Here is a 19,675-nt window from a genome sequence, read left to right on the forward strand (position 1 = left end):
ATAAAAAAAATTGGCTCAGATTTGCATGAATCATTATGGTAATAAAAGTGCTGCAAAAGACATTGTCACCAAAGCTTAAATGCGTAGATAGATGACTTAATATTTATGCAAAACAAATGTATACCAATGTAGTTAATCATATCCAAAGGTCAGAAAGTATATAAGAAAAAACCTCTAGATATCTTTGGAGTTGAGTTAGGTCCCATATCCATAGTTAAGCAAGTTGGTAATCCCTAGAGCAGATTGATTTTAAGTTTAACCCGTTCATTTGAGAAGTGAGAAAGGAAAGGAATTAGTTTGATGATATGAAACTGTGTAAGGAAAATGATTCATTCAGTGACTGGTGAAAGAACTCCGGTGTATATTCGGCAGCTCATCTAAATCTTTCACTTCTCAAAACTTGAACATTGCTATTGCGATGATAGCATTATTCTTCACATGCATCACATTCTAGTTTCAGTAAGCGTCCTGCAAACTGTTAGATGGGAACATAATTGCCTTATTCTCCAAACTTCCTGTAAAATAAATATGAAATAGCGCCTCAGTGGCATGATTGTTATGGTCTTGGCCTGCCACCTCGGTGGCCGCGAGTTCGATTCTCCAGCATTCCACTGAGGGGTTAGAGATGTGCATTTCGGATGATAGAAGTTCACTCTCGACGTGGTTCGGAAGTCACTTAAAGCCGTTGGTCCCGTTGCTGAATAACCACTGGCTCCATACAACGTAAAAACAACATACAAACAAAACAAAATAAGCACGAAAATTGTGGAAGAGATGGTGTCCAATGCCGTAGATTCCTAGGAGGTAGACGAGAACTTTGTAATTAGTTGACCAACCTGAAGAGACTTCGAATGGCAGATGCTTAGTATCTATAGCAAGGAATTCTGGGAAATTCCACGCCACCAGTATCTGTCAATAGCTTAATCTTCCTGTATCGTAGATCGAGGTAAAATTATTTTTGTTAACTGTCATCTAGCAGTATTTTGATTTTGTTTGAATGAAAGTCAAATAATTTTTTAAAATTGAAACTTACTTCCGTGTATCACCTTCCTTTTTTATATTTTGTTCAGAATCAGTTATAACACTTGTGAGCTAATATAATGTTGTAGATGAAGGGACTATTAAATGTATCAAATTAAATAAATGAAAAGGATTAAATGATTTGCTAACTGTAATTGTGTGCTCGATTGAATGTACTACTTGAATGTGTACTAATTCAGTATCATTTTCACGTAAACATCAACATTTGATATCTACTGAAGGTAAACTTTTAATTTATCAAAGCTATTTTCACTGCGTCATTTTAAGAGGGACTAATCTTAAGTAATTATTAATCAATCTTTTTCCTCCATTTGCTTTGCCAGACTCGAATCGATTCGAGAAGAACAACGAACGCACCTCATGCTGTAAAGAACGTGTCCCGTCGCGTTCAGTCGCAGCAGAACGTTGTTCATGGTGACCCGATGGATTTCTGCATCCTTCACGTTGTTAAAGAACGTGTCTGGTTTCCAGATTCTGGCCTGTACCTGAAGAGAGAAAATCCCAGGTGAGAAGGCTAGATGAATTTTAGGTGGAAGGAGATATTTACATTTTCAATATGTACTGCGATTTTTTCTACTTTTCATTTAATTAAAGGAACCAATTATTGTATTTCTGATTTCTTTCCCTGGGTGGTTCATAAGGCTTAAATGGATTCTTTAGGCCATGGTGGCCTTTGAGGAAATGGAGATAATAATAATAATAATAATAATAATAATAATAATAGTAATAATACTAATCATAATATAATAATAATAATAATAATAGATAATAATATATAATAATCAATAATAATAATAATAATAATAATAATAATAATAATAAAGGCTTTTCAATTATGAAGAAACAAATCGACAGTCATGTAACTGTACAAATATATTTAAAAATAAATGTACGTTTAAAGGGAACTTTCGATAATCTGCAATATTTTCCTTTTCCAAAAACGGGAATCGTACAGATTCTCGAAAGTTCTCTGTATAGTTTTGTTTTTAAACATAATTTGTAAAGTTACATAACTGTGGATTTGTTTCTCCTTTTTAAGTATTTGAAAGCTTTTTTTTATTTATGATTAATTGATCTTCTCCTTCGTGAGACCAAGGACATCTTCATTGCCAAACACACTTCGGCACGACCCAAACTAAAGACTTTCCTTCCTTCTTCGAGCAGGAAAACAGTATCGCTAACGATGCCTCTTCCATTCTGCCATCAATGTAAAACTCAAAAGGTTGGTGGAGCCACCTTCATTATCCTTTTATACTCACTGTAACTATAATTATATTTGTTGTCTTCCTTGATTTTCTTGGTCATAAGACAAATTGCATTAACAGCAAAACGTGGAATTCAAAGTCAAGGGAAATCATTTGCTTATGGGCCTACTCACCGCCATCTTGAATTCAATTCAAGATGGCGATGGCCCACTACGGTAAAGACTGGTAAATGCGGTTGTTATTTTCATCACAGGAGACAGCGTTATGGTTTGTAATTCCGTTGACGTAATGTAATGCATATTTTTTTATTTTCGTGGGATTTTGCAACAGTGAAAGATCTCGTAAAGAGGAGGAGTGCCTCTAGCAATGGCACTCAAATGTAAATAGAATTTTCGACGGGGCGTAGTCTTCAGTGAAATTAAATTGCACATGAAAAGAGCATAATTTTGACACGGACAATTTGTCACAAAAGATGACAAACAAATGGAAGTAGTTGTCACAGAAGTAGTATATAAACTAAATAATAGCTTTGAACAATGACCTTTTGTTAAGGAATCAGTTTGCAAATAATACTTTAATCCTTTTTTTCCCATTTAGAGTCAGTTCTCTCACTCATGCCTATGCTCTTACAGGTGGTTGTGGCAGCTACTGATGTGCCAACCCCCGTAATTGGGTAGTACCGTCAGTGGACCTCATGCGGTGCACTATAGGCATTACTCAAGGTTCTTTGCAGCGTGCCTTCGGCCACAAGCTGCAACCACTTTCGTTCCTTTTACTACACCTCCATTCATATTCACTTTCTTCATCTTACTTTCCACCCTCTCCTAATACTTCATTCATACTGCTTTGAGGTTTTCCTCCTGTTACACCTATCAAACCTTTTACTGACAATTTCCGTTTCTGGGCTGAATGACCTTTTAGGTCTAGTACTTGGCCTTTAGCCTAAATTCTATATTCAACTCAACTAATGCCCCATCCATTTACTGTAGAATTTCAATTGTATCTAACGTCTCTGTTCACATTTTAATTTTTTCAGATTTTATTTTGCTCGGAAGTTTTTTTTTTTCGCGAAAGTTTTCTTTTTTCTTCTTTTTTATTGCGACGAAACAACTCATGGCCGGACTTGAACAGTTTAATTTAATGGATGGCAGCCTCTGGTATTCTAATGCTAAACATATTACATGTTGGACAGTTTTTATACCGTTTTTATATTTATTAGGCAGTCTTGATTAAAATACTCAACTGAAAATGATACGCCCCTGGCAGTAAATGTAAGCATTTGTTGACAGTGCGAAACATCAAAGAGCTTAGAGGAATTTTTATGGGAGTAAACAAACAAACACTAAACAATTTAAATTGTTTTTCTCTCCAGACTAAAGGTTTTTTTTTTATTATTATTTTCAGGACTAAAACGAATTTGTATTTCTACGTTTATTGTTTATGCAATTTCATAAACAATTACTCCATTAGTTTTTTATGCTAAAAGATGTAGATATTATTATTATTATTATTATTATTATTATATTATTATTATTATTATTATTATTATTTTTTTGCTCTATCACAGTCCTCCAATTCGACTGGGTGGTATTTATAGTGTGGGGTTCCGGGTTGCATCCTGCCTCCTTAGGAGTCCATCACTTTTCTTATTATGTGCGCCGTTTCTAGGATCACACACTTCTGCATGAGTCCTGGAGGTACTTCAGCCTCTAGTTTTTCTAGATTCCTTTTCAGGGATCTTGGGATCGTGCCTAGTGCTCCTATGATTATGGGTACGATTTCCACTGGCATATCCCATATCCTTCTTATTTCTATTTTCAGATCTTGATACTTATCCATTTTTTCCCTCTCTTTCTCTTCAACTCTGGTGTCCCATGGTATTGCGACATCAATGAGTGATACTTTCTTCTTGACTTTGTCAATCAACGTCACGTCTGGTCTGTTTGCACGTATCACCCTATCCGTTCTGATACCATAGTCCCAGAGGATCTTTGCCTGATCGTTTTCTATCACTCCTTCAGGTTGGTGCTCGTACCACTTATTACTGCAAGGTAGCTGATGTTTCTTGTACAGGCTCCAGTGGAGGGCTTTTGCCACTGAATCATGCCTCTTTTTGTACTGGTTCTGTGCAAGTGCCGGGCATTCACTTGCTATGTGGTTTATGGTTTCATTTTTCGTATTGCACTTCCTACATATGGGAGAGATGTTATTTCCGTCTAACGTTCTTTCAACATATCTGGTTCTTAGGGCCTGATCTTGTGCCGCTGTTATCATTCCTTCAGTTTCCTTCTTTAGCTCTCCCTCTGTAGCCATTGCCACGTGTCATCGCTGGCTAGTTCTTTAGTCTGTCTCATGTATTGTCCGTGCATTGGTTTGTTGTGCCAGTCCTCTGTTCTTTTTGTCATTCTCCTGTCTCTGTATATTTTTGGGTCTTCGTCTACTTTTATTAGTCCTTCTTCCCATGCACTCTTTAACCACTCGTCTTCACTGGTTTTCAGATATTGCCCCAGTGCTCTGTTTTCGATGTTGACGAAGTCCTCTATACTTAGTAGTCCTCTCCCTCCTTCCTTTCGTGTTATGTATAGTCTGTCTGTATTTGCTCTTGGGTGTAGTGCTTTGTGTATTGTCATTTGTTTCCTGGTTTTCTGATCTATGGTGCGGAGTTCGGCCTTCGTCCATTCCACTATTCCTGCGCTGTATCTGATTACTGGCACTGCCCATGTGTTTATGGCTTTTATCATATTTCCGGCGTTGAGTTTTGACTTGAGTATCGCCTTGAGTCTCTGCATATATTCTTTCCTGATCGTGTCCTTCATCTCTTGGTGTTTTATATCTCCTCCTTCCATTATTCCCAGGTATTTGTATCCTGTCTCATCTATGTGTTTGATGTTGCTCCCATCTGGTAGCTTTATCCCTTCAGTTCTCGTTACTTTGCCTTTTTGTATGTTGACTAAGGCGCATTTTTCTATTCCAAACTCCATCCTGATGTCCCCAGATACAATCCTTACAGTCTGGATTAGGGTATCTATTTCCTTATTATTATTATTATTATTATTATTATTATTATTATTTTATTATTATTCTTATTATTATTATTATTATTATATTATTGATTGGTAGAGATTTATTCGCCATTTTAGTGACATTATTAACAATATTATTATTATTATTATTATTATTATTATTATTATTATTATTATTATTATTATTATTATTATTATTTTTTTTTTTTTTTTGCTCTATCACAGTCCTCCAATTCGACTGGGTGGTATTTATAGTGTGGGGGTCCGGGTTGCATCCTGCCTCCTTAGGAGTCCATCACTTTTCTTATTATGTGCGCCGTTTCTAGGATCACACACTTCTGCATGAGTCCTGGAGGTACTTCAGCCTCTAGTTTTTCTAGATTCCTTTTCAGGGATCTTGGGATTGTGCCTAGTGTTCCTATGATTATGGGTACAATTTCCACTGGCATATCCCATATCCTTCTTATTTCTATTTTCAGATCTTGATACTTATCCATTTTTTCCCTCTCTTTCTCTTCAACTTTGGTGTCCCATGGTATTGCGACATCAATGAGTGATACTTTCTTCTGGATTTTGTCAATCAACGTCACGTCTGGTCTATTTGCACGTATCACCCTATCTGTTCTGATACCATAGTCCCAGAGGATCTTTGCCTGATCGTTTTCTATCACTCCTTCAGGTTGGTGCTCGTACCACTTATTACTGCAAGGTAGCTGATGTTTCTTGTACAGGCTCCAGTGGAGGGCTTTTGCCACTGAATCATGCCTCTTTTTGTACTGGTTCTGTGCAAGTGCCGGGCATTCGCTTGCTATGTGGTTTATGGTTTCATTTTTCGTATTGCACTTCCTACATATGGGAGAGATGTTATTTCCGTCTAACGTTCTTTCAACATATCTGGTTCTTAGGGCCTGATCTTGTGCCGCTGTTATCATTCCTTCAGTTTCCTTCTTTAGCTCTCCCCTCTGTAGCCATTGCCATGTGTCATCGCTGGCTAGTTCTTTAGTCTGTCTCATGTATTGTCCGTGCATTGGTTTGTTGTGCCAGTCCTCTGTTCTTTCTGTCTTTCTCCTGTCTCTGTATATTTCTGGGTCTTCGTCTACTTTTATTAGTCCTTCTTCCCATGCACTCTTTAGCCACTCGTCTTCACTGGTTTTCAGAATTTGCCCCAGTGCCCTGTTCTCGATGTTGACGTAGTCCTCTATACTTAGTAGTCCTCTCCCTCCTTCCTTTCGTGTTATGTATAGTCTGTCCGTATTTGCTCTTGGGTGTAGTGCTTTGTGTATTGTCATATGTTTCCTGGTTTTCTGATCTATGCTGCGGAGTTCTGCCTTCGTCCATTCCACTATTCCTGCGCTGTATCTGATTACTGGCACTGCCCATGTGTTTATGGCTTTTATCATATTTCCTCCATTGAGTTTTGACTTGAGTATCGCCTTGAGTCTCTGCATATATTCTTTCCTGATCGTGTCCTTCATCTCTTGGTGTTTTATATCCCCTCCTTCCATTATTCCCAGGTATTTGTATCCAGTCTCATCTATGTGTTTGATGTTGCTCCCATCTGGTAGCTTTATCCCTTCATTTCTTGTTACTTTGCCCTTTTGTATGTTGACTAAGGCGCATTTTTCTATTCCAAACTCCATCCTGATGTCCCCAGATACAATCCTTACAGACTGGATTAGCGTATTATTATTATTATTGGAGAAACAAATCCACAGTTATGTAAATGTACATATATTTAAGTTTAAAACAGAAAAGATAGCTTTCGGGAATCTGTACGGTTCCCCTTATCATTCTGAATGATAAGGGGAACCGTACAGATTCCCGAAAGCTATCTTTTCTGTTTTAAACTTAAATATATGTACATTTACATAACTGTGGATTTGTTTCTCCATTTGAAGACGCGTGCTACTATGAGGAATTTTCAATTATTATTATTATTATTATTATTATTATTATTATTATTTATTATTATTATTATTATTATTATTATTATTATTATTTTTTTTTTTTTTTGCTCTATCACAGTCCTCCAATTCGACTGGGTGGTATTTATAGTGTGGGGTTCCGGGTTGCATCCTGCCTCCTTAGGAGTCCATCACTTTTCTTACTATGTGTGCCGTTTCTAGGATCACACTCTTCTGCATGAGGCCCGGAGCTACTTCAGCCTCTAGTTTTTTCCAGATTCCTTTTCAGGGATCTTGGGATCGTGCCTAGTGCTCCTATGATTATGGGTACGATTTCCACTGGCATATCCCATATCCTTCTTATTTCTATTTTCAGATCTTGATACTTATCCATTTTTTCCCTCTCTTTCTCTTCAACTCTGGTGTCCCATGGTATTGCGACATCAATGAGTGATACTTTTTCTTCTTGACTTTGTCAATCAACGTCACGTCTGGTCTGTTTGCACGTATCACCCTATCCGTTCTGATACCATAGTCCCAGAGGATCTTTGCCTGATCGTTTTTTCTATCACTCCTTCAGGTTGGTGCTCGTACCCACTTATTACTGCAAGGTAGCTGATGTTTCTTGCACAGGCTCCATGGAGGCTTTTTGCCACTGAATCATGCCTCTTTTTGTACTGGTTCTGTGCAAGTGCCGGGCATTCACTTGCTATGTGGTTTATGGTTTCATTTTTCGATATTTTGCACTTCCTACATATGGGAGAGATGTTATTTCCGTCTATCATACTTTGAACATATCTGGTTCTTAGGGCCTGATCTTGTGCCGCTGTTATCATTCCTTCAGTTTCCTTCTTGAGCTCACCCTCTGTCCCGCCATTGCCAATTGTCATCGCTGGCTAGTTCTTTAGTCTGTCTCATGTATTGTCCGTGCATTGGTTTGTTGTGCAGTCCTCTGTTCTTTCTGTCTTTCTCCTGTCTCTGTATATTTCTGGGTCTTCGTCTACTTTTATTAGTCCTTCTTCCCATGCACATCTTTAGCCACTCGTCTTCACTGGTTTTCAGATATTTCCCCAGTGCTCTGTTTTCGATGTTGACGCAGTCCCTCTATAACTTAGTAGTCCTCTCCCTCCTTCCTTTCGTTTGTTATGTATTAGTCCTGTCCGTGTTTGCTCTTGGGTGTAGTGCTTTGTATTGTCATTTGTTTTCCTGGTTTTCTGATCTATGCTGCGGAGTTTCTGCCTTCGTCCATTCCACTATTCCTGCGCTGTATCTACTACTGCACTGCCCATGTGTTTATGGCTTTTATCATATTTCCGCGTTGAGTTTTTGACTTGAGTATCGCCTTGAGTCTCTGCATATTATTTTTCCTTTTCCTGATCGGGTGTCCCTTCATCTCTTGGTGTTTTATATCTCCTCCTTCCATTATTCCCAGGTATTTGTATCCAGTCTCATCTATGTGTTTGATGTTGCTCCCATCTGGTTAGCTTTATCCCTTCAGTTCTCGTTACTTTGCCTTTTTGTTTTTGTATGTTGACTAAGGCGCATTTTTCTATTCCAAACTCCATCCTGATGTCCCCAGATACAATCCTTACAGTCTGGATTAGGGTATCTATTTCCTTGATGCTCTTACCATACAGCTTGATGTCGTCCATGAACATCAGATGGTTGATTTTGTTGCCTCTTTTCTTGAGTGGTACCCGGCATCCATCTTCTGTAGTACTTTTGTCATGGGAATCATGGCTACTACGAAGAGTAGTGGGGACAGTGAGTCGCCCTGGAAGATCCCTCTCCTGATATTAACCTCTGCTAGTCTTATTCCAGAGCTTGTAAGTATTGTATTCCAGTTGCACATTGTATTTTTGAGGAAGCTGATGTATTTTCCTCTGCCCCATATATTTTCAGGCATTCTATTAGCCATGTGTGTGGGTATCATGTCGAAGGCTTTCTTATAGTCTATCCATGCCATGCTTAGGTTGGTTTTCCTTCTCCTACTGTTCTTCATTACCATTTTGTCTATCAGGAGCTGGTCTTTTGTGCCCCTACACTTCCTTCTGCATCCTTTCTGTTGGTGGGGGATGGTGGTTTGTCTCCTCTAGGTAGTTGTATAAGGCCATTTCACGTGATGATACCTGTTAGTAACTTCCACATTATTGGTAGGCAGGTGACTAGGCCTGTAGTTACTGGCTATATTTCCCTTAATCTTGTCTTTTTGTACTAAGGATGTTCTTCCTGTGGTCATCCATTTGGGTGCTTGGTGATTTGAGATACAATGCTGGAGTTTTGTTCTGCTATTCGTGGGTGTAGGGCCTTGAAGTTTTTGAGCCAGTATCCATGGACTTCATCGGGACCTGGGGCTTTCCAGTTTGGCATTTTCTTTAGTTGGTGTCTGACTGTGTCTGTCGTGATGTCTGTGAATCTTTGTTTTATTCTCCCTGTTTCTTCTTCCTTGACTTCCTGGAGCCCATGTTGCATGTTTTGTGTGTGATACCAGATTGCTCCATATGTTTTCCAGAGTCTCTTACTTGGTTCGGCTTCAGGAATTTTCGGGTGGTTGTCTTCCCCTCTTAGTTGGCTGTATAGTCTTTTCTGGTTTGGTTCCGAATAGTTTGTTCTGTTGGTATCCCTTATTCCTGTTCATGTACCGTTGGATCTTGTGTGCTTTGGCCTTAAGCCTCTGTTTTACATCTTCTATTGTGTTGTTTAGTGCCTCTCTCTTGTACTTTGTATTTCTCGTTGAGTTTCCTCCCTTGTGTTTCTTGCTTCTTAGCCTTTTTCTGCCATCTCTTTCAGTTTACTCAAGTCAGATCTCATCACCATGATTGCTTTTCCAGGCGCCTTTTCCAAGGAGGTTGCTGTTTTGGTTTCTGTTGGGTTGGCCCTTGGGTGGTTGGTGACGGTGGTGTTGGTTGTTCGAATCCCCCTCAGTTCTGCTACTAATCTTGCTCCTGCATATGTATTATGCCCATTATTTCATTGACCTCACTTGTTTTCTCCTTAATTTCTTGTGTTGTAGGCTTTCATGGAGGGGATCTTTGTTCTCTCTGTATCTGGCTCCATCCATTGTCTAATCTTTTCTACCCATTCCGTCCTCTCTGTTACTTCGTTGGTGTTTCTTCGTGTGTCGTTGGTTGATATCTCATCCTCCTGTCGTCTTCTGGTGGCATCGTCTCTCAGTTCGTCTTCGTGTAATTCGTTGTCGTGTGACATTTCCCTTTCCAGTTCTTCTCTTTCTGTTGGGGAGAGCCAGTTCTTTTTCTTTATGTTCCTTACTTGGTCTGCCAGCCTCTGCTCTGTTTTGGGGGGTGTTATTCCTCTCATTCCAGATGTTGACCAATCTTCTTCTATATCCTCTCTCCGTCGGGTTGCTTTTGATGTAGCATCTCCATATTTCCTTATTTCTTCTCTTGTCCATTTTTTCTTCCTTTTTGCCTCTGTAGCTCCAATCTCAGGCTGTTGATTATTGTCGTTGTGGTGATCAGTTGCTGGATGACGACCTCCAAGTACCTGACCGTCTTCCCCTTCAATTGGGTTGAATACCTGGTTGCCGGACGAAGCTCCTCTGTTGCCAGAGGTTCCATTTACGTCGTTGTCAGTTAATCCTTCATTTCTTTCCATCATTGCTGAGTTTTGCTATTTAACCCATAGCTGGACCCTACCCCATCAGGGATAGGTACTCATTTACAGCTGAGTAGACTGAGGAAATTATGGTAAAGATCCTTTCCCAAGGAATCAACGCCGAGGAGAGCGGTCACCCATCCAACGACTGACCAGAGCCAGTGTTGCTTAACTTGACTTAAGTCTATTGACGACCTAACCCACTCCTCCACGGCGCCACACATTATTATTATTATTATTATTATTATTATTATTATTATTAGTTATTATTATTATATTTTATTATTATTATTATTATATATTAATTTAATATTGGGGTATACTTTCGCATATGTATATATATTATTTTTTTCTATTTTCTTTACTTACTTACTTGTTAATATTTTTATTTTGTTATTAAACTTCAACATTTACATTACTGTCTCTCCACGTTCCGTTCCATGAAAGTTTCCTTAATACATTCATATCTACTCTACCGTGTTTCATTTGTAATAATAATAATAATAATAATAATAATAATAATAATAATAATAATAATAATAATAATAATAATAATATGATAAAGAAGGAAATAAACCCTCTTCTGTTAATTAGGGTGGCTACATAATTTTGGGTTAATTTTATATTTAATTTTCTGAATCTTCCTTATAATTCTTCTCTCTTCCTCGTCATTATGGGACAATAATAATAATAATAATAATAATAATAATACTTTATTAAAAGTAATGGCTACTTCAGCAGCATTACACTTGTAGAGATTCTTCTCTATTTTTAATGAGGTAGAAGCCCTCCGTCAGGCATTTCAGCAGTGCAGCGTGCTGAATTACACGGTTGAATACAGCACCGACGATCGGCTCCCCTTCCTCGACGTCCTTGTGAGTAAGACGGAAGACGGCCTCCGTACTTCCGTCTACACAAAGAAAACCAACCTAGGACTTTGCCTCAATGGTGACAGCGAGTGCCCCGCCAGATTCAAAAGCACGACCGTCAGGGCCTTCGTCAGGAGAGCCCTCTCCCACTGCTCGACCTGGCAGGACACTCATCAGGAACTCGACCGCGCCTCCCAAGTACTCGTAAATAACGGGTATTCAAATAAATCAATAAGCAGAGAAGTCCGTACAGCCCTGGAGAAATGGTACGGTAGTGAGAGCCCGCAACCCCGCCCCCAGGATAATATCAAGCTGTATTATAAAGCCTTCATGAGTTCTCATTACCGTGAAGAAGAGGACTCAGTTAAGAAAATTATTTCTGAAAATGTATCCCCGACCGACGACACCAAAAATATCGACCTAATTATCTACTACCAGAATCGGAGGACGCGCGACCTTATTATGAAAAATAACCCCTCTCCACCGGTAGAAGACCCCCCTGAAGCAGACGCATGTGGTGTACCAATATACATGCCCAGTCCGCGGTTGCAGCGGCGCCTACGTTGGTATGACTACCATGCGCCTGTCGAAGAGACTCTCCTGCCACGCCCAAGAGGGGGCTATCAAGAATCACGCACGCACCAAACATCAAGGGGCCATCTCCCGGGATGTGATCATCCAAAACACGAAGATCATCGGGAAGGCCCCTGATGCCCGTCTTGGGTTACGCCTGCTGGAGGCGCTTTCTCATCCAGCAAGTGAAACCTATTCTAAATACGACGCAGGAAGAATTTCTCCTCCCTACGAGTATGAGAAGACCTGCCACCAACAATGACACCACCGAGCACGACAACTCCACGGAAGACAACGCCCCCGAACGAGATACTCCTGCAGCCAACCATAATCAAGTTAGCCGTGACGTCCCGCAGCGTAGCGAAACGCCCATCGACGTAACCGCGCCGCTAAGGAGGTCTAGGCGGTGCAGGATTCTTACAGCATCGCAAACCATCAACGCGTGAAAGTGGCTCGAGACCCGGTTCAAGCCACCAATGAAAACGAAGACCTACCGCCACCAGCCAATAGTAGATCAGCATGGGGCAGACCCCCTGCTGTCGACTCCAAATATAAACGAGGACGGACACCGCTTCAAGATCAGTCCACCCTCAGCTTCCCAGCCCGAGGATGTCTGGCAGCTCCAGACGAAAGCTCGCTTGCTTCAAGAAAGAGAAAGAGAGAGAGAGAGAGAGAGAGAGAGAGAGACATATATATATATCGTTAATGACTTTGATAACTATGGTATCATAGTTTATCTGTAAAATTCAAATATATACACCAATTTAGACTGTATTTGATCATGACCTCTATAGGCGCTCTACTAGCCTGTCTAAGTAGCACGGAAAAAGCCGCTATTCGGAAAATAGAGAAGAATCTCTACAAGTGTAATGCTGCTGAAGTAGCCATTACTTTTAATAAAGTATGCTTGAGAGAGGGTCTGCTTCCTAAGTACAATAATAATAATAATAATAACAATCTATAAAGATTCAGTAATAGCAAGAGTCACTAAAATGGTGACGAAATGTCCACCAATAATAATGATGATGATGATGATGATGATAATACTAATAATAATAATAATAATCCTTAAAAATCTGATGATAGCATGAGTCGCTGAAATGGTGAAGAAATCTCCGCCACTAATAATAATAATAATAATAATAATAATAATAAAATAATAATAGCACGAGTCACTAAAATGGAGACGAGATCTCCACCAGTAATAATAACAATAATCTGTAAAAATGTCATAATACCAAGAGTCACTAAAATGGTGAATGAATTTTCCACAAATAATAATAATAATAATAATAATAATGATAGCAAGAGTCACTAAAAGGGTGAGGAAATCTCCACAAATAATAATAATAATGAAAATTTTTTTCCTATCTAATAGGAAAATTATTATTATTATTATTATTATTATTATTATTATTATTATTATTATTATTATTATTATAGTACTTACACCAGGATCATTGATAGTAATCCTGCTCCTGTTGGCCCCATTTGCTTTCGCGAAATTCAAGCGATGGTCAAGCCAGGATTGTCTCAGGAAAACGTCGATGCTATAGTCCTGAAATAAGAAAAAAAAAATAATTACTGCCATTTCATTTCATTAACTTTAACGACACTTTATTTTAATCATTCTATTTATTCTATTTATTGGCAATGCGCTGTACTTCCAGTGTCTTTAATCGAGGGACCTAATTTTAGCTGTAATCCTGAAATATAAAAATTGCTGCTATTTCGTTTGGTTAACTTTAACAACACTTTATTTAAATTAGTTTCGTCATCCTATTCGATAAACAATACTTGCTGACTATTAACTGTATTATACTTCCAGTAACTATAATTGAGTGCCCTGTTCTTTTTTTTTTTCACACAAAAAAGGGGGAGTAATTTCATCGTCTTTATTACGTGAATATATGGTAAATTCACTTCAATATCTCTGTTGGCCTGAAATATTTTAACTTTACTCCTGTTATTAACTGTTCTAATATAATAGCCGTTAATTGCATATTATTTGTTATGAACTGCTACAGCTATAATCCTCAATAAATTCGCTAACTTTGCTGCCACTGATTACGATATATAATTATCGAAGCAGTTATATATTATTTACTGTTATTAGGTGAAGTAAGTTTGCGCTGACGGGGAATTTTTATAATTTATTACCCATTTGTTCAGATTTAGGCTTCCGAATGTGATACAAGGTAATCCTTCTAATGACAACAAGAGGTCACACAAGAATATGAATGAAATATGGTGTGAAATATCCGTAGGTTTGTGCATCTATTTGTCTTTACTTGGAATTTACAATGCTAGCTTGCACTTAATCAGCCCACAAAGTTCGCTTAACTGTGAGGTAAGAGTGAAAAAACTTACATTCATAGTTAAAGCAGGCTTCATACTCTTTTGCTATTCAGGCCTTCAGTTTTTTTTTTTTTTGTGAAGTTACCAAAGCAAAATTCTGATTTCTCTTTGTTGTCCATTGTCATATTTTACCTAATGGTGTTGAATAAACGAAACACACACACATACACACACACACACACACACACACACATATATATATATATATATATATATATATATATATATATATATATATTATCATATTTTACGTAATGGTGTTGAATAAACATATATATATATATATATATATATATATATATATATATATATATATATGTATATATATATATTTATATATATATATATATATATCATATACGTAATGTTGTTGATAAACTATATATATATATATATATGATATATATATATATATATATATATATATATATATATATATATATATATATATATATATATATATATATAGGCTTCATACTCATTTACTATGCAGTTCTTCAGCTTTTTAATACTTTTCTCAAGTTAACGAAGTAAAATTCTGATTTCTCTCTTTGTTGTCCATTATCATATTTTACTAAATGGTGTTGTATACGAAACAGAAACACACACACACACACACACACACACACACACACACACACACACACACACATTCACATACTATATATATATATATATATTATATTTATACACATATATATAAATAAATATATATATATTCTCTTCTTATCTTTACCTCTCTCTCTCCTGTCATTATACTCTCAACCAAGGTTTGCTTTTTGCAAATCAACCTTACGAACTTACTGCTTTCCTTGGACACTTCCCTCTTGTTCTGTGATTGCTCTCACAACATAATTAACATAATTGTGTTTTCTGTATCTCTCTGGAGACCTTTTGTCATTTGGCTGCTTGCCTGTGTTTAATTTTACATATTTAAAAGGGATATAGCTATAATTACCTTGAGTATGGAGGCATTAGCCATTGTTTGTGGAGGGAGGTGGGGAGGGGGGGGGGGGGGGGGGGGGGGGGGGGGGGGGGGGGGGGGGGGGGGGGGGGGGGGGGGGGGGGGGGGGGGGGGGGGGGGGGGGGGGGAGGGGGGGGGGGGGGGGGGGGGGGGGGGGGGGGGGGGGGGGGGGGGGGACATGGGTTTGGGGACATGGGTTCTTTTTATTTCTTAATATATACAAAAATTAAGTGATGTGATTTTTCTCTCTTTGTCATTTTATTTTACTCATGAATATTTTCCTATTTGTTCTTTACACCAGTTATTCACTAGTCTTATGAATGGTTGCTGTGTAATTTATTTGTAACTGTTCTATTGAATCTATTGACTTAGATATGATCTTTATTCCCTTCTGGTCTTTTTTTTATGTAAAAAATACTTTTTTTAAATTAATTTCGTTGATGTGTTATTCGCCAGTACGTTGTTTCATCAATGTTAATATGTTAGTTTCTACTTAATCCTTTATTAGTGGATATCTGAAGGGGAGAGAGAGAGAGAGAGAGAGAGAGAGAGAGAGAGAGTTAATCTTCCGTGAGACTCACAAAAACACTAGCATACTTTTCACAGTTCATTACTCGAGATATTATCATCTGCCTCGTTGTATCTCTCTTTGTTTATCTCGTATCAAGCTTTCTTTGTTAGCGATTATCTGAGCGTGGTATGGAAGTAATAGAGTTGTAGAAAAGTAGGAGAACCATTTACGAGTGTAATCTGCTTAGCAGAATTCACTTCAGCAACATTATTTAATTTCTGAAGAAAAAGCGTTGATTTTTAGCGTCAATCATGACCGCTTAGATTTAGTGAAAGTTAAGAAAAATATGTCAATTGGGATTTTTTTAAATATATTTTTTCATTTTCTTTTGAAAAATGTTCATTTATCCCATTCATTATCTTTTTCATTCTTGTCCACTATGAAGACTCGACAAGATGATTTAGGATAAATGTTTATAATAGATGTTTCATCAACCTGTATAATAACAGTTATATATACTTATATAGTATATATATATATATATATATATATATATATATATATATATACTATATATATATATATAAAGAAGATAGAAAGAGGCACAGCATCTATAGATTCTTTCCCAGAATACATGATACCAATGAGACTTTCAATCTAACACACTTAACTGGCCAAAGACTGAAAGAATTCTAATGACTGGAGAAAAGCTTTATATAGATCCGCCTCTCAAAAGATGGGAGACTATAGGTACCTGGGTAAACAGAAGTAGAGACAGTATTCTGAAGCTTGGCGATGAAATAGAAAAAAAATTACTGTTGGAGTATTTCTTTGTCTTTTCTTTTTCTTCTTTTATCAATTTTTTTTAAATAGGGAAAGTCTATATGTTTTAGTAATCACTGTTGAAGTATTTCTTTGTATCTATTTTTTCTTTAAAAAAAATTTTCAAATAAAAAACAGGGAAAGTCTATATGTTTATTAATTACTGTTGAAGCATTTATTTTGTATCTTTTTTTTCTTTTATAAGATTTTTAATAAAAAAAACAGGGAAAGTCTATATGTTTAGTAATTACTGTTGAAGTATTTTGTTATTTTTTTTTTTATAAAATTTTGAATAAAAACAGGGAAAGTCCTATATGTTTATTAATCACTGTTGAAGTATTTCTTTGTTTCTTTTTTTTTTAAATAAGAATTTGAGTTAAAAAAGGGAAAGACCAAAATTTTATTCATCACTGTTGAAGTATTTCTTTATTTTTTTATATAAAATTTTGATTATTTATTAACAATTTTATTATTTCCAAATAAGGGAAACAACAGCTGTAACTTCATTAGCGAGTCGGGTCCAGAAATGTTTTTAAGTGCATCTGCTTGAAGCTGCCAGATTTCAGTGGGCGTAAATAGCCACCGGAGGGTTGGTGACGTGGGCGGGGCCGTGGGAGGGTTGGGGAAGGGGGGAGGGGTTGGATTCCCAAGGGATACGTGAGGTTTTCGGCGGGTGAGGTTTGACAGCTGACAGGTATAATACTCATGGCTTTCACCACGTTGCTTCTTATTCGGTAAATCAGGATTTGATGAAGTCAAAACGCTTTATTTTTTTTTATATTTCTTTTGTCTGGTTAACTCATCCTAAGGGATTTATTTTGTTAAGACATTACTACGATTCTATTATATAGCAACTTACTGTAATATCTAACTCAGATTTATTGTTAAATGTATGATGTTGTCGATGAAATATGTAATGTTATCTGTAACATTATACAAAAATTTCATTGTCTCTTCCCTGAATTTCCTGTTGGTTACAAATTCATCTCCGTATTTTTTACTTTTTATTTTTTTTATGATTTTTTCAGACAAATTGAGAAACGTAGCGAAGTAGTAATTTATCTATACTTTCAAAAGGTATTTTTATATATTTCTTTATTTTCAGAAGCTTCTTATATCCACATTTCTTTAGTTTTGAAAGCTTTTTACGTGCCACATTTTCTTTGCTCTCAAAAGGTTTTGCATGTCAATATTTATTTATTTTAAAAAGGAATTGTATATATAATATATATATATATATGTATGTATGTATGTATGTATGTATGTATGTATGTATGTATGTGTATGTATGTATGTATGTATAGATTAATCGATGTGGAATTTAGCGTAATATTGAACAGAAAAAAAAAGATGAAAGAATGCCGTACGAAGTTACTTGCTAGGATGTAACACAGAGCACATTCTCTCTCTCTCTCTCTCTCTCTCTCTCTCTCTCTCTCTCTCTCTCTCTCTCTCTCTCTCTCTCAGATCCATGGAATCGTAAAAGCAAAGGCTACTGGGCCATAACTCCTGACCTTTGCATCTTTCAGGGAGGTCGCCTGTTGTTATCTCGCCGAGAGAGAGAGATGTCGTAAAAGTATTATTATTGCGAAGCTCCGTACGAAGGAGCTCCTTATGGAGAAGCTCCTTACGGAGAAGCTCCTTATGGAGAAGTTCTTACGGAGAAGCTCCTTACGGAACAGCTACATACGGAGAAGTTCCTTACGGAAGAGTTCCTTATGGAGATGTTCCTGACGGAAGAGAAGCTCCTTTTGGAAAAGAAGTTCCTAACGGAAGAGCTACTTATGGAGAAGCTCCTTTTGGAGAAGTTCCTTACGGAGAAGTTCCTTATGGAGAACCTCCTTTCGGAGGAGCTCCTTACGGAGAGAGAGAGAGAGAGAGAGAGAGAGAGAGAGAGAGAGAGAGAGAGAGTTATGTGACAGGGGCACTAACAGAGAAACACGTAGTCATACATGGCACTATTGATTTAAACCTTTACTTTCTCCTCGTCGTAAAATGCAACTCGAAATGGTAAGAGAGAGAGAGAGAGAGAGAGAGAGAGATTTACCTCGTCGAGGCCCTCGACATTATTCCATTACCCATACCCTTTCCAAAACTCATCTCCAGCGGGAGATTATTGGAATATTGAATACACTTTTTGTTCACGTAAGCCGCTCTGTCAAATGATCGCCCGCCTCCCCCCCCCAACCCCCCCCCCCCCCCCCATCCTCTCCCCTCCCTGAAAGCCTCGTCCAACAGCCCCCCCCACCCCCACCCCCGCCTCCCCGCCACCCGGCCGTCTCCCACCCCAACCAAATACATAGTAAAGTGTTGCTTTCGAATTTCCGATTTATTTCGTATTTACGGCCGCAGGTATGAATTTAAAATGCTGTGGTATGACAGAGGTATATTTTCACCATAACTGAACGATGAATTGTCGTAATGATCAGCCAGAGTATATTCTTTGTCTGAAAACTTTTACTTTGATCTGGAAAACAAAAACAATAACATATGGCAATTGCTTTGAGGTACAGTTCATTAATAAGATAAAACAGCCCACTCATTTTTTCTACATCATTTCCATATTTCAAGTGAAAACAACTTCGATTATTTTTTTATTTAAGTGTTTTTTTTTTTTTTTTTTTTTTTTTTTTTTTTTTTTTTTTTTTTTTTTTTTTTTTTTTTAATATCTATGCCTTCTCTGTCATTATGGGTCAAACGATAACATTAAATCAATACTGTTTACTTGAGAAATGGAAAAATTTTACCGAGAGTGCTTGCAACATTGCATGCACCTTGGAGCAATTCAAT

At 37.5% G+C, this 19,675-nt stretch overlaps 1 protein-coding gene across 5 annotated transcripts in view; it reads right to left on the bottom strand.

Moving 5' to 3' along the window:
• The window catches only part of LOC135218352 (glycine receptor subunit alpha-2-like), a 179,514-nt gene that overhangs the window by 28,840 nt on the left and 130,999 nt on the right, over nucleotides 1-19,675 (bottom strand). For all 5 annotated transcript variants that reach the window (XM_064254579.1, XM_064254581.1, XM_064254577.1 and 2 more), the window contains exons 5-6: nucleotides 13,681-13,788; nucleotides 1,399-1,526 (exon numbers count right to left, since the gene is read on the bottom strand). In XM_064254579.1, the coding sequence (XP_064110649.1) occupies nucleotides 1,399-1,526; nucleotides 13,681-13,788 (236 nt within the window). The remainder of the gene's footprint in view (nucleotides 1-1,398; nucleotides 1,527-13,680; nucleotides 13,789-19,675) is intronic.

This window comes from Macrobrachium nipponense, chromosome 9 (genome assembly GCF_015104395.2).
Source record: "Macrobrachium nipponense isolate FS-2020 chromosome 9, ASM1510439v2, whole genome shotgun sequence".
Taxonomy (NCBI): Eukaryota; Metazoa; Arthropoda; class Malacostraca; order Decapoda; family Palaemonidae; genus Macrobrachium; species Macrobrachium nipponense.